At 35.0% G+C, this 26,572-nt stretch overlaps 1 protein-coding gene across 5 annotated transcripts in view; it reads right to left on the reverse strand.

The window, feature by feature from the left end:
• LOC129514524 (WD repeat-containing protein 7) overlaps positions 1–26,572 on the reverse strand; it is a 353,352-nt gene that overhangs the window by 207,741 nt on the left and 119,039 nt on the right. For all 5 annotated transcript variants that reach the window (XM_055333148.1, XM_055333146.1, XM_055333147.1 and 2 more), the window contains 2 exons: positions 25,332–25,450; positions 23,341–23,464 (listed from right to left, as the gene is read on the reverse strand). In XM_055333148.1, coding sequence (XP_055189123.1) covers positions 23,341–23,464; positions 25,332–25,450 — 243 coding nt within the window. The remainder of the gene's footprint in view (positions 1–23,340; positions 23,465–25,331; positions 25,451–26,572) is intronic.

Here is a 26,572-nt window from a genome sequence, read left to right on the forward strand (position 1 = left end):
CTCAGAGAGGCAACCAATGAAAAGCAGTAACTTCTGCAACCTAGCCAAGATGCTTTGTAGCCTTGTTTACAAGCCAATGAATCCAGGATAAAACACCATGGTGTGTTATCTACTAAATTCAATGACAAATATTAAGGGGGATAAGTGAGCCCAACACCTAGGATATAGTAAGTGCTCAATAATAGCACCATAATTAATATTACTATTAATTTGTTATTTTTATTTAATTTTTCTCTAGAAGTACTTTAATACCATCAGTATTCAATATTCAACCTTTTTTCTCTTTGATGAACCCATTTATTTATATCTATTTTTAAGTTGATTAAGGATCACTTTCCAGCTTTTAGAGATATATTTCCAGACATCATATGACATCTGTTTAAATATAAGCCATTTGTAGGCAAGAACAGAATATTTACATTTCAAAGAACCAACTTATCTTATGATTACTTGTTACCGCCAAATCGTTATTTCAAGTATCTACATACACATAGGAGTAGGAAAGCTTTTGACCTCTTAATGTCTTAACACACAATGATTAATGGATTTGAAAATAAAGACATAGGTATCTTGTTTTAAAATCCTAGTGGGTGACACACTTAAATGGCAGCAATATGCTATAAGATCATACTGTAAGGCTTTTGTGAAATGTCAATACTTACTCAAAATAATAACTAGTTAAACATTGTGATGTGCTGTTCTGACTTCATTATTTGAGAATATTAAGTTCTCCTTAGATAACAAGAAAAACATTCAGATGGATGAAACCCTAAGACCTATTAAGTCTAGAAAATAAATAAATAAGTAGCTTGTAAGACTAGGCTAACACTTAAGATGTGTTAAGTAGAGATAGTAAGTCAATGACCTAAAAGATACGTTCTTTGTTTAAAAGGATGAAGAAAGAATGCTACTTACAGAGAGAAATCAATATAAAAACCAAGTCATAAATAAATATAAAACTATGTATTGCTTCTACAAGAAAATCTGCATGGCCTTAGGTTTGTCAATGAATTTTTAGATACCAAAAACATGAATTATGAAAGAAACTGATAAATTGGACTTTACAAAAAACTTTTGTTCTGTAAATGACAAGTCACAGACTGAGAGAAAATATTTGAAAATTACACATCTGTCAAAGGACTTGTACCTAGTATATATAAAGATCTCCTAAGACTCAACTGCAAGAAAAAAAAAGCAACCTAATAAAAAAAATAAGGTAGACAAAAGGCATAATCAGATATTTTACCAAAGAGGATATAAAGATGGAAAATAGGGGAGTTTGGGTAGCTCAGTCAGGTAAGCGTCCAACTCTTGATTTCGGCTCAGGTCATGATCACAGGGTCCAGAGGTCAGGCAGGGGCACTCACTCCCACTCTCTCACTAAGATAATATGTGTTTTAAAAAAAAGATGGAAAATAATCATGTGAAAACTTGCTCGACATCATTACTAAGGAAATGCAAATTAAAATCACAGTTGAGATATCACTACACACAACATAAAATGGCTAAAGAAAAAAAAAACCTGACATCAAATTCTGGTAAGGATACAGAGCATCAGGAAATACCTACTGCTCGCTGCTAGTGGGAATGTAAAATGTTTCAGCTACTTTGGAAAAACAGTAAGGCGGGGTTTTTTTTGTTTTGTTTTTTCTTTTATAATTACACTCACATTTACCATATGATCTAACAATTCCAATCCTAGATATTTGTTGACCTGAAAGAAAATCTCACGACAATGAAAAATCCTGAACATGAAAACTATTGCAGTTTATTCATAATTACCAAAATCTGGAAACCCAGAAGTCCACAAACAGGTGAGTAAACTGGTGCATCCATATCATGGTACACTATTTAGCAATAAACAGGAATGAACTACTGATCCATGCAACAGTATGCATGAATCTTAAACATATGTTGCTAAGTGAAAGAAAACAAACCCAAAAGGCTACATGCTGTATGATTTCATTTATGCAGAATTTTGGAAAAAGCAAAACCATAAGGATCGAAAACAGATTAGTGGTTGCCAAGGGTGGGTGGGTGGGACTGATTGCACAGGGGCTACAAAAGGTAATTTCCAAGGTGTTAAGAATGTTCTGTATGGTACTGTGATGGTAGATACCTGACTTTACTCATTTGTCAAAATCCAAAAACCTATACACCCAAAGAGTAAACTTCATTGTGTATATATGAAAAAAAAATAATGGATTAACCAGAATACCAGAGAACCCAGAAAGAACTGCAGGATGAATATAACTATATTATAGATGTATGACATAACCTCACTGAAGGCTATAAAGGAAAAAGGAGTTGACCTGGGTAGCTGGAAAACAGGCCAAAACACTGCTTACAGTGAAGCTAACTAAAGACAAAAAGAATTGTACAAAAATCCTGTGTTCCAGTTGATAAACTGGTTTTTCACAGAGGTACAGGTTAGCAATTCTAAATTATTCTTCATATCCACCAGGGTTGAAAAAACAAGGAAGTCTATTGTAAATAATGAGAGTCCGGTTTTCTCACGTTCAGAGAATAAAATTATCCATAAGCTAAGTGGAAGAGGACTGAATCCAGTGTCACTGGATTAAAACGGGAGATACAAGGGTGAATTCATATCAGTTTGAATATATAGACAAACAAATACAGAAATCATTACAGATATGGGTATACATGTGTTAGTAGTCTGCACATATACATCTTCCGGTTCTGTCCTGTGAGAGGACCTGGCAGCAGCGAAAGTAAAACAAGCACACCCAGCACCAGGATCTTAGTTTCTAATACTTCTATTACAGGGAACCAGGGTACCCTCAGGGAAGGAGCTGAGTCTAGGATTTGGGCAGGGAAAATACAAGTTGAATGAGGCGCTCTAAGCCAGAAAATAAGGAAGTACTTTTAAAAAGACCGTATCATATCGAAATGACACTGAAGCCAACTTAAGAGAGCTCCCTACGGCCAATGATGGAATAATCTGAGCAACCACTGGTATTATAAAGTCTATTCCTCAGGGAAGTGTCTGACAAGGGCTTGGTGCTGGGTCATGTGGAGACCAAAAATAAGGCTGTGGACCTTGACCCCAAGATCTCAGCAAAGTACATACTACTGTATAGAGTACAGTATGTAGATTCATTTTTTGAAGGTTGTGTAGCTTCATGATCACAATGAAATACAAATTATGTCTCAAAATATAAATATATATTCATATGTGGAATATAAAGAAGTAGAATGGTAATCCTCAAAGAAAACTAAGTAAGCAGGTACATGAAATATAGTACTTATTTCAGCCTGGAAACATGACAAAATGGTATCAAATTGCTGAAGATATAAGTATTCATACACTGTAATGAGCATAATGTATTTATAGTAGCACATCATTATTCCACTACATTACGCTGATTAAATCTCACAATTCATTTTAAAGACTATTCATATCTAACCAATGATTTAGAAGTGGATGGAAAGTTGAATTAACTAAAGGAGCACCAATCATTGCCTCTGGCAGAGCTTTTAAAGTATTAATTTGCAAACAAAGTTATAAAAAGAATGAAAAATGAGTCAGAGGAAGACTAAGATAGTGGAGAAATTAATTACATTGTGCAGAGAATAAAAATTTTCATTTTCTAACCTAATCCCACAAATAGAAACAAAGTTTTAACTATGTTTTTAAATTAGGCAGTCACTCCTAGATTAGACATTGAAAATTTTCCCCTTGGTTTGGTGGTGGGAGGTGGCCAGGAATGAGGAAGCACCAGGAAAAGTAGCCCAGAATCACTGAAGATAAACCTATCATTAAAGAAATTTGAGAGGATTAACAAAAATAGATCAACTACTCTTACAGAGAATGCCAACAAAAAATAACCATGCTCCAGACAGGTTAAAGGAATGATTCAAATCCACTTGGCATCATGAGAATGCAGGATATCTGATTTTGCAACCACTCCACCCCCCAACACTTAATTTCCCTTGGAGGGTTTCACAGCACATCTTAAAAATAAGTTTAATTCTTTCAGCATAAATACATATATAGCAACATATTTCAGGCTGGCATTCTTTTCAAATGTTCTTCAGTCATGGGCCAAATTTCGTCATCTTTGATCCATCAATCACCATGTAATAGGTTATAGAAACATTTCCAAAATTGTGTATATTTATTTCCCTGGGACATATAAATAATAAAAGTGATGGCAGTGCCAGGAAGTGGTAGAAGAAAAACAGAGAAAAGAATTTATTGGTAAAGATGATAGGTTTGAAGTGCCTATAAACATCCAAATCGAGATGGAGAGACTACTGAATTAAATGGGATGTTAAAAAAAAAAAATTCCAGTATCTGGAACAATGCCATACTCTGAGTATGTGCACATTGCAATTTGGTCAAATGACCTAATGCTGTTTTATGTTTTAGCTGACATATTTTTTAGATAAATTAATAAAACTTTATTCTGATGAATCCACAAGATGGGATAGTTTCTTTGGAAATGGGGAAGTCTATTACTCTAATCAAGAGATACAGTACTCTGAGAATAATCACCAATCTGGTAAAGAAATTTGAAATGAGAACATTTTAATGAATTTGGTCTTCAATCAGAATTCCTTCTTCTCATTTCCCATATGTCCTGTTTATATCTGCTTTACGGCAGTTATGTTTTTAAAACTATGTGGAACTAATTCCAATCAGAAAATGAACCTCTAAGTTTTCCACTTATCTTCAATAAAACCAGTAGAGAACAATTTTTTTTTCTCCCTGTAAGATTCTATTTAGGTTCAAGCAAAGTGAAGACTATATAATCTTTGGGGGTACAGCTGCAATTTTCTTTCTTTCCTCTTTTTATAATTAAAAACAAAATAACAAAACATTTGAAACTACTTAAAGAATTCTAATAGAAAATTTGAAGATGATCTTCACTTTTTACCTTTTAATTTGCATTCCATGTATTTTCTTCTAGATCACTCATTAGCACACTTTACTTATATGAGAGAGACAGTATGCATGTGCATGTGGGCAGGGGTAAGGAGAGGGAGAGAGAGGATCCTAAGCAGTTTCCACACCTAGCATAGAGCCAGATGCAGGGCTTGAACTCCTGACTAGAGACCATGATCTGAGTCAAAATCAAGAGTCAGACACTTAACTGACTAAGCCACCCAGTGACCCTGGATGACTCATTAGCACACTTTTATCTAAAAAATTAATGAGAATGTATAAAGCATCTGCCACATTGCATGGATTTAGTGAGTATTCATTTTTTCTCTCCTTTTGTATTATTCAACCTAATTACTGAGACAAAGCTATCCTCCAGCAAACTTAATGACAGAGGACATACCAGATAAACTCTATCAAATTTTTAGTAGTAAAACACTATAAAGTATTTTAGTAGAGAATAAAATCTTAGAAAGATTAGCATACTTTGAGTAAAATCACCATATTATCAGTGTAGAAATCTCTCTATACAGCTGAGTCTTTGTTGAATTTTCTAAAAAAGATGAGTTTAAAATCCGTAGTTTTGAGTAACCATGTATAGTCAATAGATCTGTGGTTCCAGGTACTCTGTTTTTAAATAAAAATAACAATATTTACACTTCCCCAAAGTCATGAGACCATTTGAGTAGAGGGAAATGGGTTAGATGGTGAGGTAATAAAGAAATTTTCAAGTGGAGATCAAATTAGATACTCTCCCATTAAAGTCCCTAATTAGAGACGACTCTTTTAGTTGTACTGTGTGTATTGGTGTCTTATGAACCCCACCAACTGGGAAAACTACAGATAACAAATTTTATCTGCATTTACATTGTAAATGTAAATTCTATATCTACAAAGTACATTGTTATATAGTATATCCTATAATCTGTATGATTCTTGTTATAAATATACTCAATGAGTTAGCCAAATGGTACAGTTTTAACTTCAAACTGAAAAATTTTACCTTCAAAATACATTCATAAGTATTACATGATAAAGTTTTTGTTATATTCATAGTTTCTATTTAACACTGTGTTGGAGGTATTAGCTAATACAATTACATACAAGAAAGCAGCCAGATGCATAGTAATTGAAAAAGAAAAGGTAAGACTGTCTCTATTTCCAAATAATATGATTACGTATATCTGAGAAACCCCAAAGAATCAATGGAAAAACGCAATTATAAAGTTTTCTTATTATATACATCAGGCTATATAATTAACAAACATCAATGGCATTCTATACAAATAAAAACCAGTTAAAGGGTGTAATGGAAGAACAATAAAATTTACAACTTAAGCAGAAATGTAACAGATGTCCAAAATTATATGAGGGAAATTTAAAATCTCCTAAATAACAAAAGAGTAGACCTGAACAAATGAAAAGACATTACTATGTTCCTGGATGGGATCCAACTTAAAGATATCAGTTCTCCCTAAGCTGGTTTCTAAATTAAATAGAATTCCAATAAAAACACCATCACATTTTTCTGTTTCTGGAACTAAACAAGTTGATTATAAAGGTCATTTGGAAAAACAAGCAATAGTCAAGAGAACTTTCAAAAAGGGGGCTAGAACCTTCATGACTATGAAAATGTAAATTAGTCACAGGCCAAAGGAACAAAATAAAAGATAGACAAAACTACAGATAGAAACTTAGTGTATAGTAAGTGCTCTGGAGACAAGTAGATAGCTATCTAGGGAAAGATAATATCCATTTTTCACACCATTGAGCAGGACCAATTTCAACTGACATGTATGAGGAACAATACTGGAAATGATGGAAAATATGGAGAATTCCTACAGCAAGGTAAACTCCCAAAATTTTGTCATAAAATCATGAAACTATAAGACAAAAAGGGTCAGTAATTGGGTTATGAGAAAAATAAGAAACACATAAGCATAATAAGAAGAAAAATAACCAAAAAACATCTGAACCTTATAGATAGATAAAGGTTTAATCAAACCATCCCATATAAAAGTGAGCCAGAGATATGAACTGTTAGTTTCAAAGAATTACAAAAGATACTTAGGTGAAAAGATGCAAAACTCATTCCTAATAAGAAAAATACAAAATAAGACAATTTCATTTCTTATTTATCTGAGTGACAAAATTCCAGAAGTATGACATATGCTCTATTGGAAATGATATAAAGAAACAGGTCATCATATACATGGTTGCTAAGAATGCAAAATGGTACAATTCCTATGGCAAATACCTTGGCAATCTCTGACAAAACTAGACATACATTTATACTTGGACTCAGCAATCCCACCTTTTGAAATGTATCCAAGATATACTGTCAACAAATGAAAAGACATATACACAAGTCTATTCACAGCAGCCCTATCCATAATATAAAAAAATTGGAAACAACCTAAATATCCATCAGTAGGAAACTTGTTGGAAAAAACATGGTCTGCCCACAAAATGGAATACCACACAACCAATAAGAGGAAGAGGGGATGTCCCTAGTACATGATCTCCACGATATGTTCTTAAGTGAGAAAACACAGGTGAAGATATGTGTAAGTACGTCATCATTTATGAAAGGGGGTATATGGATAAATATATGTATTTGCTTATGTTAAAAAAGTGAAGAAAGAAGAGTCTTTTCAATAAAAGCTGATGGGAGATCTGAATATCTACGTGCAAAAGAATGAAACTGACCCTTACCCCACATAAAAAAGTAACTCGAAATGGTTCGATGGCCTAAATACCCAAAACTACGAAATTTTTAGAGAAAACCTACAAGAAAAGCTTCATGATATTGGATTTGATAGTAATTTCTTAGGACACACACACACAAAAAAAAACAGGCAAGTAAAAATAAATTGGACCATATCAAAATTAAAAACTTCTATGTGTCAAAGAACACAATCAACACAGTAAAAAGGCAACCGATAAAATGAGAGATAATAATTATAAACCATTTATCTAATAAGGGGTTAATGTTCAGGCTATGTAAGGACCTCCCACAACTCAACAACAGTAAACACAAATAATCTAATCAAAAATTGGCAAAGGTCTTAAACAGATATTTCTCCAAAGAAGACATACAAATGGTCAGCAAGCATATGAAAAGACAGTCAACATCACTAATTATCAGGAAAATGCAAACCAAAACCATAAAGAGATAGTATTTCACACCTCTCAAGATGGCTCCTATCAGTAAAACAAAAAACTACAAGTGTTGGTGAGGATGTGGACAAATTGGAACCCTGTGTACTGTGATAGGAATGTAAAATGATGCACTGCTGTGAAAAACAGCATGGTAGTTTCTCAAAAAAAAATTAAAAACTGAATTACCATATGATTCAGGAATTCCATTTCTGGGTATATATCCCAGACAAAAATGAAAACAGGGTCTTGAAAAAGTACCTGTGCTCTCATGTTTATAACAGGATCATTTGTAAACAGGTGGAAGAAGTGACCTAAGTGACCACTGACAGATAAGTGGATAAACAAAATGTGGTCTATACATAAAATGGAGTATTATTCAGCCTTAAAATGGAAAGCAATTCTGACAATTGCTATAACATGGTTGGACCTGGAGGATACTATGCTAAGTGAAATAGGACAGGCACAAATACTGTATGATTCGGGCCGTATGATGTATCAGAGTGGTCAACCTCAGAGACAGAAAGAGAATGGGGTGGGGGAGAGATGGGGAGTTTCCGTTTCACTCTCACAAGATGGAGATGTTCTAGAAATTAGTTTCACAACAATGTAAATATATTACACACTACTGAATTGCACATTTGGAAATGGTCAAGATGGTAAATTTATGTCCTATTTATTTTATCATAATTATAGATACTACAAATGGGAGGGCAGGAGAATAACCCCTACACTAAAATGAAATGACTATCTTCAGAAAGAAAGGAAATAGAATAAAGGGCAAAGGAAAGAAAAGAAGCTAAATTTCTCTGAATGTATTTTGTTCTTTGACTTGGGAATTAAGTAAATGTTTTATGTCGCCATAAAAAATGCATTTTTTAAAAAGTCAACCTAAAAATTGACCTATATAATTAAGACTAGAGAACATTCTTGAAAGACATAAATATTTGAAAAACCAAAATAAAATAAAATTGAAAGTAAAAAATAAATAATTGAAAATGAAATGAAACAAATGAACCTAAATGTGTATCACATGGATAGTATAATCAGCATAATTCATCTATTCATCTTTAATGAATTATACACTAAAGAAAAGAACTGCAAAATAAATATAAAAACACCACACAATGTTTATGGTAACCATATTGTGGTAGTGCTGACAATATTCTGAACTGCTGTGTGCTTACTGTGGAGGAAAAGCAGATTAATGATTACACAGACGTCATCTAGAGATTAGATTGTAAAAACTGGGGAAGTAGACACAGGTGTAACCTTAAAGAAATTAAGTAAAAAATCTGTAATACTAAATTTAATAGGAAGTATCAACATACACTCAAGATATTATATACATTTTAAATCCAAACAGAAATACGTAGATATGTCCACCAGAATGACCAAATAGCAAAGAGCACCTCTAGCACTCAGTTTGTGAGTTAAAATACCATTTCCCACTAAAAGGGTGAGTGCTCCTACATGCTGACTCAAGTATGAGTCAGGAAACGCACACAGTGAATCTAGAAATCCTATCAGCAAGTCACCCATAAAGAGTACTGTGGTCAACTCAAAAGGATTCGGAAGTTAACTACAGAGGCTCCCAATGACCAAAGACAGAAAAATTCGAATACTCGTTAAAAGAATAACTAAATGGATCACAACATAAATGTTTCACTCCATGAATTCATAATACTGCTAAAAAATAAAACAAATCACCTCAAGCATTTATCCTGTCATTACTGAAGGGAAGCTCGGGGTATCAACCAGTTAAGGGGGTAAAATTCTCCTTACAGAAGTACTCTGGCTAACAAAAGATAAAGGCATGTTAGAATTCAGAAAATCGGGATTCATCACTCTAATGAAAACAAAGTACAAACTTAAATGAAACCAATACAAACTTCCAATTTATACCACAAACATATCACAAGGACGAGCACAGGAAAGAGGTGGCCAGAGACTAGTAGATAGATGGATTGTTTGTTAGGAATCCAATGAATTAAAAAAATATAAATGACATATAAACCAACTGTAATATATGGACTTTTATTTGACCCTAAAACAAATGAATTGTAAAAAGCAATTATGAGACTACGAGGGAAGTACAAATACTGAGTTATCAGATAATATTAAGAAATATGTTTTAATTATTTTTGGCATTCTAATGGTATTGCATTCGTGTGTGTGTGTGTGTGTGTGTGTGTGTGTGTGGATACATACGCATATAGAAAAAGAGCCCTTGCTTTTATTTTTATTTTTTTTAAGATTTTATTTATTTATTCATGAGAGACAGAGAGAGAGAGAGAAAGGCAGAGACACAGGCAGAGGGAGAAGCAGGCTCCATATGCAGGGAGCCCGATGTGGAACTCGATCCTGGAACTCCAGGATCAGGCCCTGGACTGAAGGCGGCACTAAACGGCTGAGCCACCCGGGCTGCCCTCCCTTGCTTTTAAGATACAAACTGAGATATTTACAGATAAGGGGATATTGTATCCGAGAACTGTTTAAAATGGGGGGACAAGTGTTTGGAGGGGTACAGATAAAAGAAGACTGTCCATGAGTTAGTAACTGTTGAAGCTAGGCAGCAGGTACACGGAGGTTCATTATATTACTCTCAACTTTTATGCATGTTTGAAATATTCCAAAGTTTTTAATATTGAATAGGAAAACACATATATATTTTATCCAAAACTAATCAATAAAGTTATGCTTGGCATTCAAACAGATCATTTCACAACCCATCATGACATCTCTAGGCAGCGATTCCAAGAGGAATTAAGAAAAAAAGATTTATGATTAGTGGTAAAGGTTAATACAATTCCTTTAAAACAATCCCTATTTGATGTATTTTCTCCCCTCTACCACTCAACTAAAGATTCTAGGCACATAATTAATAAAAAAATAAAAAAAAAAAAGGAAAATGGTAAGCCTGCTTTTAAGAAGCATTTAAATATGCTTTGGCCAAAAGTGAACAAAAAACTCATCTCTGTTATCCTGCTCATATGACTGAATGGTTAACTTCAAGAATGAATATTCCTGTTGTGCATCATGATCATCCCATGCAAGCCACAGGGCCACAGGCCATGTGGAGCCAATGCTTTTTAAAAAATAAATAAAAAAGGCAAGAATGTAAAGAATTACATAAGAATTCCTTAACCAAAAATTCAATCTAAAACAAAATCTCTTGTAAATGGGTCTTTAAATATTAAGCATGAATGAAAAAAATAATCAAAACTCAAATAACATGCTTAAGAAGGTATACAAGTAAATTTACTGATTATAGGCGGGGGTAGGGGAAAAATTTTACTGATTACATATACTCATATAGAAACATTACTGCATCTATGCCTGGGGGAGGGGAAAAAGGATATCTAAATTAACATACTGAGCCTCATCCAATGACTATTCATTAAGGGACATGGGCAAAAAGTGATTACGATAGAGCTTTGTCAAGCAGATCACGGCTATTAAAAGATGACTGAATATATATAAATCCATACTCACATTATACAGATAAGTTCTAAAACCAGACAGTTGGCCAATCATATCTGAAAGATTAGCACATTTTAAATCAAAATAATAAAGTACATATCAAACATTAATGTAGTATATTCAAAATTATTTCTGTGCTTCCAGGAGACAACTATTTCAGGCAATACATTGAAAGCACATACTATGCTAGCACTCCCCTAGGTACAAGTGCAATGAAGCTCTGTGAAACCCCAGGCATTTGCTGGAGAAGCAGCAAGACTATTCTTCACAGGTTGCCATACAGAATCCTAAGAGTTCTATAGAAACTAAAGGTTGTCCCGCATAATAACAAATTTTAGGAATTGCCAATATATGAGGGAAAGTTTGTAACCCTGCCCTGTAACACTGTGTTTGGTGGGCAGGGGGCAGGGGGAGTACAATGGGGGTGTCATTTGTTAGAAGCGTTTAGAGAGCAGATAGTGAACCAGTGTTTGGCTGTGCTAGGAAGAACCTCAGCAGTCAAGAGAACAACACAAATGTTTCCATGTACAAATTACTTCTTTTTCACTTAAACCATCCCCCACCGAAGATTTAAACTGCCTAAAGAAACTATTTATCTGTTTTATAGACTGTGACTGTGGTTAAGATTTCATATATAAATTTACTATCTGAAAAGCTTGAGAAACATAGATTTGTTCATTCCCCTCCTTTTGCATAAAAAGTGACTGAATTAGGTAAGGATGTGCAGAAGCTTATGATCTCTCTATAGCCCTCATATAGCTCTCACAGGGTGAAGCAGGACAGTAGGCCAGATCTTCTGATACCCCTTTCCATTGGACTTCCCAGCTAGTAATCTGATTCAGTAAATTAGCTGCTTATCTGTCATTAGAAAAATCATCTGAAAAAACAGTATTTTTCTCCCTAATTATTGTCATCTGAATGAGAAACTATGAAATGAATGCATACAGACCCTCAGTTGAGGAGAGAGTAATGTTTGGGATGATCACCTTTTGAACTTCACCTCTCCTGTCTCTCCTCACCCTTCCATCTGAGAATCACTACGCTGCAATCTCTTCTCTACAGCAGTGGCCAGTGATGAAATGGAATGGGAAAGGCTTCAAGCTTCCAAGTGCTCAACCAGCTTCTATACAGGAAAATCTTGGGATGGTCTTGGAATCCTGAACACATCTTAAAATAGGTCACATCTGAGATTATGTGGTCACTTAAAACCCTACATAGATATGTTATAAGAAGCACCACAATGCTTCAGGTTAAGACTACAAATGCTCAATCTTCTACCTCTCACCCAGAATTCAGGTGAGAGAATTCATTTCTAGTTCACTTCCTCTGACTTTGATATTATTTGTTCTGAAGACCAAGCTTTGCTTTAAGAGAAAGAGCAAACAACCAAAAATCAAAACCAAGCCAAACCTGAATAAGACCAGCTGGCCACCCTCTAGCAGAGAATAAAGAAAAAGCTTTCTTCACTTCACATGTGAGATAGAAAAATGTCTCAAGAATAAGCTAATTTATGTCTCTGCACCCATGAGCTATGCCAGAATTAATTTAATATTGTTTAACTATTAGAGGGATGTTATTTAATTAGACATCTTAAAATCAGCAGGAATACTTGTGTAGTAAGAACAATGCCCCTCCCTTCCATTTCCATTCCCTACAGTTGAGTGTTCTTTAGTACAAGTACATACTTCAGACAGAAGTCTCATCATCATTTCTCAGTAAAATGTAAAGCCCTTTCATAAGGCTTCGAGAAACAGAACTGTGATTACAGCGCAGACACTAACTATAAGCAACAATTTTTTAAAACAACAAGCTATAAAATTGGTGGTTGCAGCTGTTTTCATCTCAAAATCAAGCAAGGAAAACCTTTTCAAGTGATGGGTAAGTTGTATAGAACAAACACAGAAAATATGTACAAAAATTACAAAAATACTAAGTATTGTTACAGATGACTGGATTGGCATTTAACAGGCTGAAAGAAACCAGATCAATCTCAATCTTGCTGGGGTCAATTCGGGTGCTCAAACCAATAAAACAAATTTTTTTTTCTTCATGTTTGTGTACTAGAAGTGCTAAAATATTAACCAAGTCTGCAAATGTCATGCACAATAAAACCATTTATAAATATTAAAACACTTGTATCAAAATCTTCTTAACAAAAAATAGATAGCAAAAGTAATAAATCATTAGGACAATACTAAGAAAAAATAAAATATAAAATACCATACTTCCCCCCAAAAAAAGCAGGAAAAGGAAGGGAAGAATGGATTTAGCAGACATTTTAATATACTTTGATCATTTTAATCCCAGAACTTAAAGGCAACACTTCTAACAAAATCTACAATTAGCTATTAAAATCAAAATATCAGAGGTAAAATAAGTTCACATAATTTTCCTGCAATACCTAAATTACTGTTTCCTTCCAAACTATAAACTATTCTGTTACATGCAGATCACAATAAAGCTTCAAACTAAAATATTAAAACAACGCACTTACATATAATATTCAGTCAATATAAAGAGATAATAAAATTAGAAATACGACATAAAATTATAAATGTCTCACAATCCAATCAAAATTGGATTTGTGCATGCACATTAGGTGACTGGAATTTAAAACATCATAGGGTAATCAACTCTGCTTTTTGTTCTGTAAAAACAAATTGAACAGGACTCTGAGCTCCTCTACAGGCATAATCTGTACTAGAATAAGGAAAATTTATATTTGAAAGCTTACTAGACACTAGTTCTATTACAAAGACATGTTCCGGTATTCATGGGCAGTGTTTTGTAAAGTACTTTATTTCCATTAGCATTATAAATTTTTTGTTCCTCAGCAAATCAGCAAGAGACTAATGGCACAAATCAATATCATACTCTTCACAGCAACTAATATTAGGTCATTTATTATAGCAAAGGCCACTAGAAACTCAGCTAAAGGTATATCAGGCATTTCAATTTGAACACCATCTTTTTTTTAACAGTGTGTCACAGGTTCAATGAGTTTTTCTTTTATAAAGTAGTCTTCATAGGCTTAAGAGCCTTTGACTCCTTAAAGCAGGTAGTGAGTGCACAAATACCCCAAAGAAAGTCAGCCATGCCTCCTAGGGGTCTTGCTACCAACTGCAGCTCCAGGAGAGGTAACCAATTTCCGCACTGAAGGGAGGAGGAGGAGGAGACAGACTCGTGAGAGAGAAAAAGAAAGAAAGGGGTGTGAGAAAATGACTAAAAATTATTGCAAATCCTTTGGGCTCCAGAAGCTTTTCTACAGCGGCCAGTGGGATGAGACAAAGAAGAGGGCAAGGAGTGCCACACTTAATGCAAACCCCCAATTCCTCACTGTTATTTATGCAAGGAAGAAATTAACTCAATTTCCTTACACTCACTCTGGCTTTGTTCCACAGGCTGGAGGCTGTCCTGGGGCTCCCAGTTATCTGGAAACCAGGTTGCTGGCTACATTAGCATACAGAGGACTTTCCTAGCAGCATAAAGTTCCTTAATCCTGTGGAGTTCCTAACCTATGGCATTACCTGATAACACAGTTCTGTTTACTTAGAGGTAAAGTCCAAATAGCCAATTGATCCAGTAATGCTTTCATTTTTAATTTGCCATTTTACTACTCTAATTTCCAAGACTTGTAAAGGATTTAAGGAGAATTGTAAGGATATTACATATCACCTCCAAGAACTCAAGTCACATGGAACTAAAGGATTTTCCTTGAAATAGTTGTTACTAAGAAGAAATTTTGTTTTCTATTAGGTTAGTAGCCAAATACAGATAAGTACAGACAGTTTTGTGCTGTTAAATACATGATGAGTTTAGAGTGCTTACACTTAAGCCCCATAGCTCTGACACTCTAGAAGAAAAAAGAGAAACAAATCCCTTAGGTCCCGACTTAACACTGCAAACAGATACGCATAGATATAGTGCACTTTGCATAATAGTTCGTCTTAGGACAAACCCTTCTGCCTCTCAATACAAACATTTCCACAGAACATCAAGTACTTTTTCTATAGATTACTTAGTCATAATTTAATACTTTTCCTTCTTAATGGCAATGCACAATCACTTCCAACCAGCTCTGTGAACATGACAAGGTAACAACCATAGATATTTCTGAGGAAACATCATCCTTTCGTTTCAGTGGATGCACAAAGTAGGCATTAATTACACAAGGACTATTTTAGAATTCTTTGTTCTTTGTGAGCAACCAAATGATTTTCCCTTTCTTTCCCCAAACTTAATTAGAATATTTCTTCTGAAAAAGAAAGATACACCCAGAATGCAACAAAAGACCTGAGAAAGTAGTCAAGTAAGCACAATGTGAGGAGCCAAGAGAAACACCACAAAGTGCTTACACTAAAGCTCAGGGATTTGTTTCCCATCAGAGAGCTCTTATTCTTAGCCAATTTACTCTTATTTTATATTTAACTCCAATAAGTTTGGCTGCCTGGCATCCATACTCTGGAACACTGATAACAATAAATTAGAAACCAGGGGCAGAACCTCCTAGGGGTGAGACACAACAGCCCACCAGCAAAAACTGGTAACAATTCCTAAACAATAAAAAGAGGAAGAAGGAAAGTTATCTTTTAAAAATAAGAAATGTGAGAGGCATTTCAGTCTGGGCCCTTTTATGTTTAGATAAACAGGTCGGCTCTCTTCAATAAGCAAATGATGGTAATTTTACAGCATGGACCAAAACAGCAACTGGCTATCGAGGAGATGTTTAAAAAGCCAGAGATATTTTGAAATATTTCAACAGGAAGGGTTACCATTTTTCAGAAATCCAAGCATTTAGTAACTTTTAAACACTCAGTTATCTAGAAAATCATCCGAGAAAGCTGTTAGAGAGTTCCAAATAACTGAGACATATATACAAAAGAAAGAAGGAAGGAATTCTGTGTCGTTTAAGGCCTTTTGGGGGGTGGGGGGGACTCACTTAAATCATATTTAGCAAACCCCATTCCTAGCCTTTCCCCATCCTTTGCCCAGCAAACCCTGAAAATATCTGCCTAACACAGAAGGCATTAATATTTAAATTTTTACTAGCTACAAGAGACTTATCCACTACCTCTATAATATATAGTTCCATCTTACCTTCTTGTATATTGTTGGTCCATCCATATTTGTGCTCAGAATGACCACTACCTTATAATCATCAGATAGTGACTTCAATTCCAGGTTAAAATAGGTACTACAGTGTGGCTTGTTGAAAGTCAAACCCAAAACATTTACTAGGAGTGTCTTTCACTGAACAAAGAAATCCTATTCTGTTTCCAAGGGGGATAAAAAAGACGAGCCTAACCCTGGTAACCTTAGCACAAAAGGAAGCTAAAAAGGCAGGGACTCGATAAGAACAAAGGATTGTTCTTTCTGATGACATCAATACATATTAAACACGATGTGTTACACATCCTTCTATCAATATCTGAGATGATAAATTTGCAAATTAATACTACATTGGTCATAACTGCATAAAATTACAATAGCACCCTCTTTAGAAGAGATTTTGATTTATACAATGGTAGTAACTTTTATGTGTTTAATGTTTCTGAAATTAAAGGAGAAGATGAGCCACAGTGCGCAAGCAGAATACAACGTTCGAGAAATAATTACGCTTGTGACCTTATGCCCTATAAGGTCACTCTGCATCACAGGCCAAACGAAATCAGGAACCATCAGCATTTACCTCCGAGTAGTCACTGCCTGGAATGAAGGGCAAGCGCGGGTATATTTCATAAACTAGCAGGAGCTTGACCTCATAAAAAAGTCAATTATCAAAATGCTACATGTAGAATGTCACAAAAAGAAATATATAAGTCAGTTCTACAAAACATCTTCCCTTCAAAATAAATCTGAGACAACTTAAACATTTCATTTTCATCTGAATTATAACACATTTCACAAAATAAAATTAACCCTTCCTTAGTAAAAAATAGTCCATAGAATTTCTAAAAAGTATTTTGTAACATAAAAGTGATTATAAATACATGAGAAAGACGGTAACTCAGAAAACATTTACACTATTTATATAAGTCACTATCATAAGAATGTACGGAATATTTATAATTCTGATCCTGTTACCATTACAGTAAGAATCACAATGCATCTGTCCTCAAATTTTCTATCAGAAATTAGGCATCAAAAGTTTACATACGACCTGCATTTGTAAGGGATAAAATGTTTCCTAACATGTTCTGGGACAGAACTCCATTACCTGAAGCAAAATTCTCATATCACTCCAAGAGGACTTGGTTTTTATGAAAATTTGTGAACCGGCTTTTCAGTTAAGGCAGACTATTGCTCCTTTTTCCTCCCTAGTGATTTCTGGTCTACTGCCAGAATCTCTGAGCAATATAAATTTAAGTGAACTCTGAGGCAGTGACAATAAGGAGAACAAAACTGCAGATACCAGCACAGCAAAGGCAAGGGGACTGTTAGCCAACATTCACTACGCGTATAATATGCCGTGCCAGATGCTGTACAGGAAGCTTCTCCTTTATTTTACTCAGGACTGCTCTTTACAGTCCTAAGAAAAGCAACCTGGCTTCTGGCCCATTGTTTTCCTTAGGCTCTCAGACAAACGTACAAAAGGCTTTTATTACATAATGTATCTAAATAAAATTCCAGAAGACCCCAGTCAGTAGGATCAGTTGACTTGAGTCATCATCCTAGCCCCAGCTCACCTACTGGCTCTGAAGTCAGAGAAAGGTACTTTAAACCTCAGGTTCCAGATCCCTAAGATGAAGGGCTATCATACCCCATCAGCCTAGGAGGGCATTTTGCTCCTCAAGCAAAAGCATTTTCTGAGTCTCAGACAAATATCTAACAAAGGGACTCTTAGATCAAGCTCAGTCGTAACTTAGGAGCTGTCAATATTGCTTAGGCAATTACTGCACATGTTTAAATGCTTAGGCAGATTAAATTGTTAGAAAATATCTGATGAATGGTGTATTTAACATAGTGCTTAATATTTTACCTAATTTACTAAGAAGATTCCTATGCTGAAAATGGGTTTTAAGTTCCTAAGAGAATGTTTTATGCTGTTAACTTGCTACGATAATCATCTCCTCAAACATTTAATGACCATGGTAGAAGCGATTCCACTACAAGCACGTTATGGCAGGTGTGGGCTGTCCACCAGCTGGCTCCATAACCTTTTGATCCCTTTGGACAGCAAATCTGTTCAATAGCCCTATGTGGTCATTTCTTATTTGTTGTATGCTTTCTTCTCCTTTCACACATTCAGAATCCTTACTCCTTCAGTTTGACATTCTTTTATTAAAGTGGAAAGCTCTCAGTAAAGCAAACTAAAACTAATTTTACTCAGGCAATGTAAAAGTTCCAGGATAGATTAACATTCTATAGAAAGAGTTCTTAGTGTAAGCTCTTTTAGTTATGTGTAGATGGATGTTTATTCTTTCACTAAAATACAGTAACAGGAAATGATAAGATTAAAATTTTAAGTAAGCCAACATCCAGTTAATTTATAAGGTACTCCAAGATACTATAACTAAATGCCAGGGACATTATGTTATACAAATAGAAAGGTTTAAATCTGTCCCAAGAACAACCTAGTTCATGTTTATTTAAATAATGACAAGAGGGGATGCCTGGGTGGCTCAGAGGTTGAGCCTCTGCCTTCGCCCCAGGGCGGGATCTTGGAGTCCCAGGATTGAGTCCCACATCGGGCTCCCTGAATGGAGCCTGCTTCTCTCTGCGCGTATGTCTCTGCCCCTCTCTCTGTCTCTCATGAATAAATAAATAAAATATTAAAAAAAAAAAACCAATGACAAGAACCATTTTCTTACAAGAGTAATTTTCTTACAGTTACACATTTCTGCTCCAACGTGTTGTTGTTAAATTTAATACGGCAAAGAAATGACATTGTGTGAAAACAGGATTAGCTAAATATCTACTCATTCCTCTACCCCCAACACCATTTTAAGATCTAAGTATGCTGGAGGAAGCAAGACGGAATAAATGGTGGTTAAGAAAATAAGTGTTGTAGTCTGACAGTCACTTAGTAATTGAGGGGACCTTAAGAAAGTTCTTTAATCTCTCTTGGCCTCAACTAACTCATCTGGGGGGAAAAGGGGAGAGGGTAGTGACACTAGTGCCTACTTTACAGGCTTATTGCAGTGGCTTAATGAAATAACACAGACCAGGCACTTAGCAAAAGCCTGACAGAGAGAGTGTTCAATTAATGGTAGGTATTGTCATTATTTTACTTATACTGTATCCTCTCTAGGCCCTCTAATAGACCTCTCATCTAGCAACATATACATTTTCATCATTGCTTCAGGGAGTAATCTGAGACCACATTACACCTTTAACTTGTAGCTAACTTATTCCCTTCTTTCCAGGAAGAAATCAAATAAAACGGCATTCACCACCATTGCTGATGATTCCTTTCCTTCCAAACTGTCAGGAATACAATGCTGTACACATCTTTGGTGTTTTCCTAAAGCTTTTACATGTAATCTATAATCAAGCCTGAGAAATACCTTTCATTCCACTCTATCTACATTTAGGCCTGGGTCCTACATCCCCTCTGTAGTAACTTCCCAGCTACTTATTCTACTTCAGTCCACTTTCCCACTGTGGTCCATTTTAAATAACAGTGTCCTGAAACAGTTTCTTATGCTTTCATAGCAGCGTTGTCCTTTCAAAAGGATCTCTAATGATTTGCTATTGTTTCACCTTCAATCTAGTCTACAGTATTTTACTCATAGTTTGTCCTTAAATTGAGGTATCCTTTATTCAATAAGTTTATGATGAACTGATGAGCTAATTCTGTTTTTCAGAATATTATGAAGCTAAGAGCCACAAGTGACTAAACAAATAGCACTGTACAAGGTTCTTCAAATACTCAAAAACAAAGCTTTCTTCATCCTAGTCTTATGCCTTCAAGCATTTTTTTTACATTGTAGAAGATATTAAAACCTATGTACATTTAAGAACTTTAAGCCTAATAACTTTCAGAGTCCATATGTTTAAAGACTCTGGTTTTTAAAATTCCTTTTATTAAAATGGAAAAACTCCCAATAAGCAAATAAAAATCAGTATTATCTCAGGAAATTCTGTAACCTACACAGACTAAAGAATTTCAATTAGAGTTGTTAATGTGTGATGCTATGGTTATATGTAAAACCCATATTTGCATTTTTACAGATTATGAATGTATTTAATATAAAGTGCTTACCACAGCTTAGGCATTGTTCCATGTGATTACCAAAAATTACCTTATTCCAAAGTCAGAATAACCCTACAGTCTACCGTATTTATTTCATCTGTGATAAAGTGAAGCTGAGAAACATTGAGTGTCCAAGGTCATATACACCTAAAAACAACCACTAGAGTCACCACTGACAAACACTTGGGAGACTGATACCAGGTATAACAATTATAGTCCGTTCTGAATCTTGTTTTCATATCCTTATTGTATAATCATGTATTGTCTTGACATGTATAGTATCTTCTTACCAAGAATTTGCTATTGGCAAAAATCATTTAAAACGAATCCATCTAGGGCAGCCCGGTGGCGCAGCGGTTTTGCGCCGCCTGCAGCCTGGGGTGTGATCCTGGAGACCTGGGATCGAGTCCCATGTCTGGCTCCCTGCATGGAGCCTGCTTCTTCCTCTGCCTGTGTCTCTGCCCCCCCCCTCTCTGAATAAAAAAATAAATAAACAAACAAATGAATGAATGAATAAATAAATAAATAAATAAATCTTTAAAAAAAATAAAATGAATCCATCTAAAATCTAGACCAAATTTTCAATAGTAAAAAGTTTTAAGTTTCATTGAGAATTTAACTTAAAAAGTAAAACTGATTTTACCATATACTCAATAAAACAGTTTAAAACTTTAATTCTGAATTCTTTGTTAGAAGAATAATCAAATGAATTGGATATGAAGTATATTTTTCTAAAAAGAAAAAACTACAATACAACTACAATACAACTTTTCTTTAATGACCATCTAACCTAGCAGCAGGATCACTAAGGTTTGATTCTGCAAAAAAAACCTCAAGCACTTCAACAAATTTTCTCAAGCCTTTCCCACTCCATTCAAATTATATTCTTTTGAAAGATCTGTCCATCAAAACCTTGATAATTTTCTTTTCCAATAGTACACTGTTCTAACTCTACCCAATATTTACCACTTAAGGATCCAGAATTCCAACTTCAACATGGAAATTATCTGCTTTATACTACACTTGCCCATCATCAGATCACGGTCTACAAGTTGGCATCCACCAGCATAATCATGCCAAAAAGACAAATGCTACTGTTAAACATGGTAAGATTTTTTTATTGAGGATTAATTTTATAAGGGGTTAGTCCATCAGAGAGAATTTAGATATATTTTTTATTTTTTATTTTAAGATTATTTATTAATGTATTTATTCACAAGACACACAGAAGGACAGAGAGGCAGAGACACAGGCAGAGGGAGAAGCAGGCTCCATGCAGGGAACCTGACATGGGGCTCGATCCCAGGTCTCCAGAATCACCCCCCGGGCTGAAGGCGGCACTAAACCGCTGAGCCACCAGGGCTGCCCTAGATATATTTTTTTAAACCAAATTCCAAACCATATAGATTTGGAAAATGAATGCAAAGAATTCAAGGATTCCCTTATTTTCACTTTAATTTTTTTTTTTTTTAAGATTTTATTTATTTACTTAACAGAGCATGAGACAAGTGAGGGCAGGGGCAGCAGGAGAGGGAGAAGCAGACTCCCCACTGAGCAGGGAGCCCCAGGAAGGGCTCTATCCCAGAACCCTGAGATCATGACCTGAGTCAAAGGCAGACGCTTAAATGAATGAGCCAACATGCACATGAGAAAATGCTCTGCATCACTTGCCATCAGGGAAATACAAATCAAAACCACAATGAGATACCACCTCACACCAGTGAGAATGGGGAAAATTAACAAGGCAGGAAACATCAAATGTTGGAGAGGATGCAGAGAAAAGGGAACCCTCTTACACTGTTGGTGGGAATGTGAACTGGTGCAGCCACTCTGGAAAACTGTGTGGAGGTTCCTCAAAGAGTTAAAAATAGACCTGCCCTATGACCCAGCAATTGCACTGTTAGGGATTTACCCCAAAGATTCAGATGCAATGAAACGCCGGGACACCTGCACCCCGATGTTTCTAGCAGCAATGTCCACAGTAGCCAAACTGTGGAAGGAGTGTCGGTGTCCATCGAAAGATGAATGGATAAAGAAGATGTGGTTTATGTATACAATGGAATATTACTCAGCCATTAGAAACGACAAATACCCACCATTTGCTTCAATGTGGATGGAACTGGAGGGTATTATGCTGAGTGAAGTAACTCAATCGGAGAAAGAAAAACAGTATATGTTCTCATTCATTTGGGGAATATGAATAATAGTGAAAGGGAATATAAGGGAAGGGAGAAGAAATGTGTGGGAAATATCAGAAAGGGACACAGAACATAAAGACTCCTAACTCTGGGAAACGAACTAGGGGTGTGGAAGGGGAGGAGGGCGGGCGGTGGGGGTGAATGGGTGACGGGCACTGAGGGGGACACTTGACGGGATGAGCACTGGGTGTTATTCTGTACGTTGGTAAATTGAACACCAATAAAAATTAATTTATTAAAAATAATATAATAAATAAATAAATAAGCAAGCAAGCCACCCAGGCATCCTTTATCTTCACTTCAAGTGACTCACTTTTGTTGAGAGGTAGTAGCAAGCATATCTGGGAGTTTTAAAACTTTTGTATGTAAGCATGGAAAGCTCTGTAGAGAACACTTACGTGATATGACGTGGTCCATATACTGTGGTAAATAAGGGGCCCAGGCATCGATGGCTTCTTTCCTCCCAGCCTGCTCAATTCTTCTCAATTCAGCTAGAAGCAGGGCCTGTGCGGCTTCCCTGACCTGAGAAGAAAACGGATCCAAATCAAAAAAACAGAAAGCAGATCAGTTGGTGAGGTGTTTAAAAACTAGAAAGTTCATCATAAAATAAAATTAGAAAATATACAAGCCACATTTATTTACAGGAGAAACACTACAAACCAAGTAATGAATTAAGTACCGAATAAACCGGCTGTGAGCAAAATCAAAGACATTTTAATGAATGATTGCACTGAAAATGTTAACACTAACAGACATAAAATTATGTTTGTAGATTTATGCAGTGTTAGGTTTAAAACTTTATTTTCCAAAGCTTTTAATATTCTTGCACCTTAATTTTCACTTTAAAATTTTCACATATAGGACGCCTGGGTGGCTCAGCAGTTGAGCGTCTGCCTTCGGCTCAGGGTGTGATCCCAGAGTCCCAGGATGGAGTCCCACATCAGACTCCCCCCATGGAGCCTGCTTCTTCCTCGCCTGTGCCTCTGCCTCTCTATCTCTCATGAATAAATAAATAAAATCTTAAAAAGAAATAAAAATAAAATTTCCATATAATTGCTACTGTCAGAAGTCACTGTTAGAACTGTTATATTTGTCTTCTCTTTTAGCCTGAAAAAACCTTATCCAGTGAATTTATTTATATACTAAATAGGTATTTGCACAAACATTATGTATAAATCTGCACGATACCTAAGACACATTTAAACAATTTGTTTGAAAACAAATAGGCAAAATATATTCCTGTGTAATGGCATTAGTTCTATAGAAAGAAAACAGTTTTCAAAGTTTCATCACTTTAGTTTGTCTTTCAATGCAGCACATGTTTATTTTGCAGTTTTTGTGGAATTTTATTTTAACAAATTACCACAAGCATGGGGTCAAAGAAGTGAGTTAATTGTCAAGTGGTGTTATCAATTTATTAACGTTTTATCATTGAAAAGGAACTCAGCAATGCCTGATATGAGTTTGAATGAAAATTGTTTTTAATTATAACTGACTTTTGAAGTGAATTCAAATACAATTCAATGCAAAACCATGAAAATTTTAGTATGCTGCAATTCCATTTAGAGTTGAGGGAAGGGAAACAGGATGAGGGAAATATTTATATTTGACAAATTTAAAATCTTGAATGATACAAACTGCTATAGCTAGATAGGTCAAATGCCATAATAAAGGAAATCTCTATCTATAAAACATTTCCAAGTCCCTGGTGATATTATACTCCAAGCAACGTCTAATACAGCATAAGTCCATTAACACAAAATAATAGCTACCATTTATTGAGCTCCTACCATGTGTCAGGCTCTGTACTCTTTTACTTGCATTATCTGATTTGATCCTGACAGCAATCCCATGAGGAATATATTATTATCCCCACTTTACAAATGAGCTTCAAACAGGTTAAGTAAATTGCCCAGGGTCACAAAGTTAATAATTGGCAGAAATGATATTTAAACCCGGGTCTCTTTTAATTCTCAACTCTTTCTCTTATTATAACACAGTATCTTCCATTGGACAATGGCTATTCACTTAGAATTTGATTGATGTGATTATACCTCAGTGTGTTATTTTGGAGAAAGTGGGTGTAGGTATGTGAACATGCATGTATGTTAATCTATATAGAACGATCTATACAGAAACCAATACTCAAAGAAATAGCCCCATAAAGTATATGAAACCTTGGGTCAGATACTCACCAGATTAAAAAGTAAGCAAATATGCAGCTGGAACATTACTGTTCAGTATATAAAGTGAAAAAAAATCATGAATCCATATTTTCTATGACATACAAACAGGTGAAAAAAATTAGATAAACATTATTTCGTTTCAAATTTACACTTGCCTATTGCTTTCATGTTTTTGTTTTTTATCCATATCACATTAATATTACCTCCAAGCATCGATCTTGCCATCTCCGAGCCAGCATCTCTAGAAGTGGAGGCCTAAATTTGTCTAATCCCAGCAGGTCTGGCAGCATAACACAATGCATAGCAGCTAACTGACTCCATCCTGTTGAAATGTAATATATTACAAATACTTTAAACATTTTGGCATTTCCTAATTCAAAGATTTTTCTTTAAATATATTAAAAACCAAATGATTTCCATTAGATATTTTACACAAATAATTCTATCAGATGTATTTCATCTCTAAATCATGTAACTGGTACTCATAAAGAACTCTTTTAAAGTCTTAAATAAACTTTCACATGAAGTATATACAAAGTCTATAGGGAAAACATATTTCTAAATAATCCCTCTAAAATAAAACATACTCAGGGGTGAGAACACAGAAATAAACATGCATTAGAGTTATAGACTTGAAACCAGTTAAAAGGGCATTCACACAGATATCCAAAGATAAGCTCCTGTCACTTCAGGTCTGGCCATCTGTGTATGACCACCTTTTGTCAGTCAACAGACAGGTCTTCCCTTGTCTGTCACAAAGCCTTTCATTAGTACTTATTGACCTCTTTTCTTACAAAATGAATCAGATATTTAATCGCAATCATAACTAAGTAACATAATATCACCTTTGAGAGGAAAAATAAATGCAGATATTTCATAAAATCAAAACCAGATAATCCAAAATTTACAAAATCTTCAGTACCATTAACTTTAAATCTATGGGGATAAAAGTTATTTTTTCCAAAATTCTAATCCATAGTATGGAATTTGATTATGTGAAGAAAACAAACTGCAAGCCATTGCAATATCTAAAAGTAACTGTATTCAGATAATAATCATTTCAACCGTTTTAAAGGTGTCAGAAAAATATAAGCACAATAAATGCCTCACTCTTTCCAAATCATGTATGAAGCCACTATTAATCCACAATAATTACCATTACCTTCTGGTGACAACACTTAAAGACAAATAATCAGGATGAATGCAAAAAAAATCCCAATTATCTACTATTATATACAAGATTGAGTTATCTGTGATCACAGAATTTTAACAAATCACTGTCCTGAAATAATCTAAACTGCATCTTCTAAAACAACAAAAACCCTACCATAAAATTCAAAATAATTACTGAGATCAAAAGGAAGAAAAGAGAGAATGAGTGAAAGACAAGCCACCTATCTAAAGATTCATTCTTTCAGTAAGGAAGTTCTCATCAAATGAGAAT

The sequence above is a fragment of the Nyctereutes procyonoides genome, unplaced genomic scaffold (assembly GCF_905146905.1).
Source record: "Nyctereutes procyonoides isolate TBG_1078 unplaced genomic scaffold, NYPRO_anot_genome, whole genome shotgun sequence".
In the NCBI taxonomy this organism is placed as follows: domain Eukaryota; kingdom Metazoa; phylum Chordata; class Mammalia; order Carnivora; family Canidae; genus Nyctereutes; species Nyctereutes procyonoides.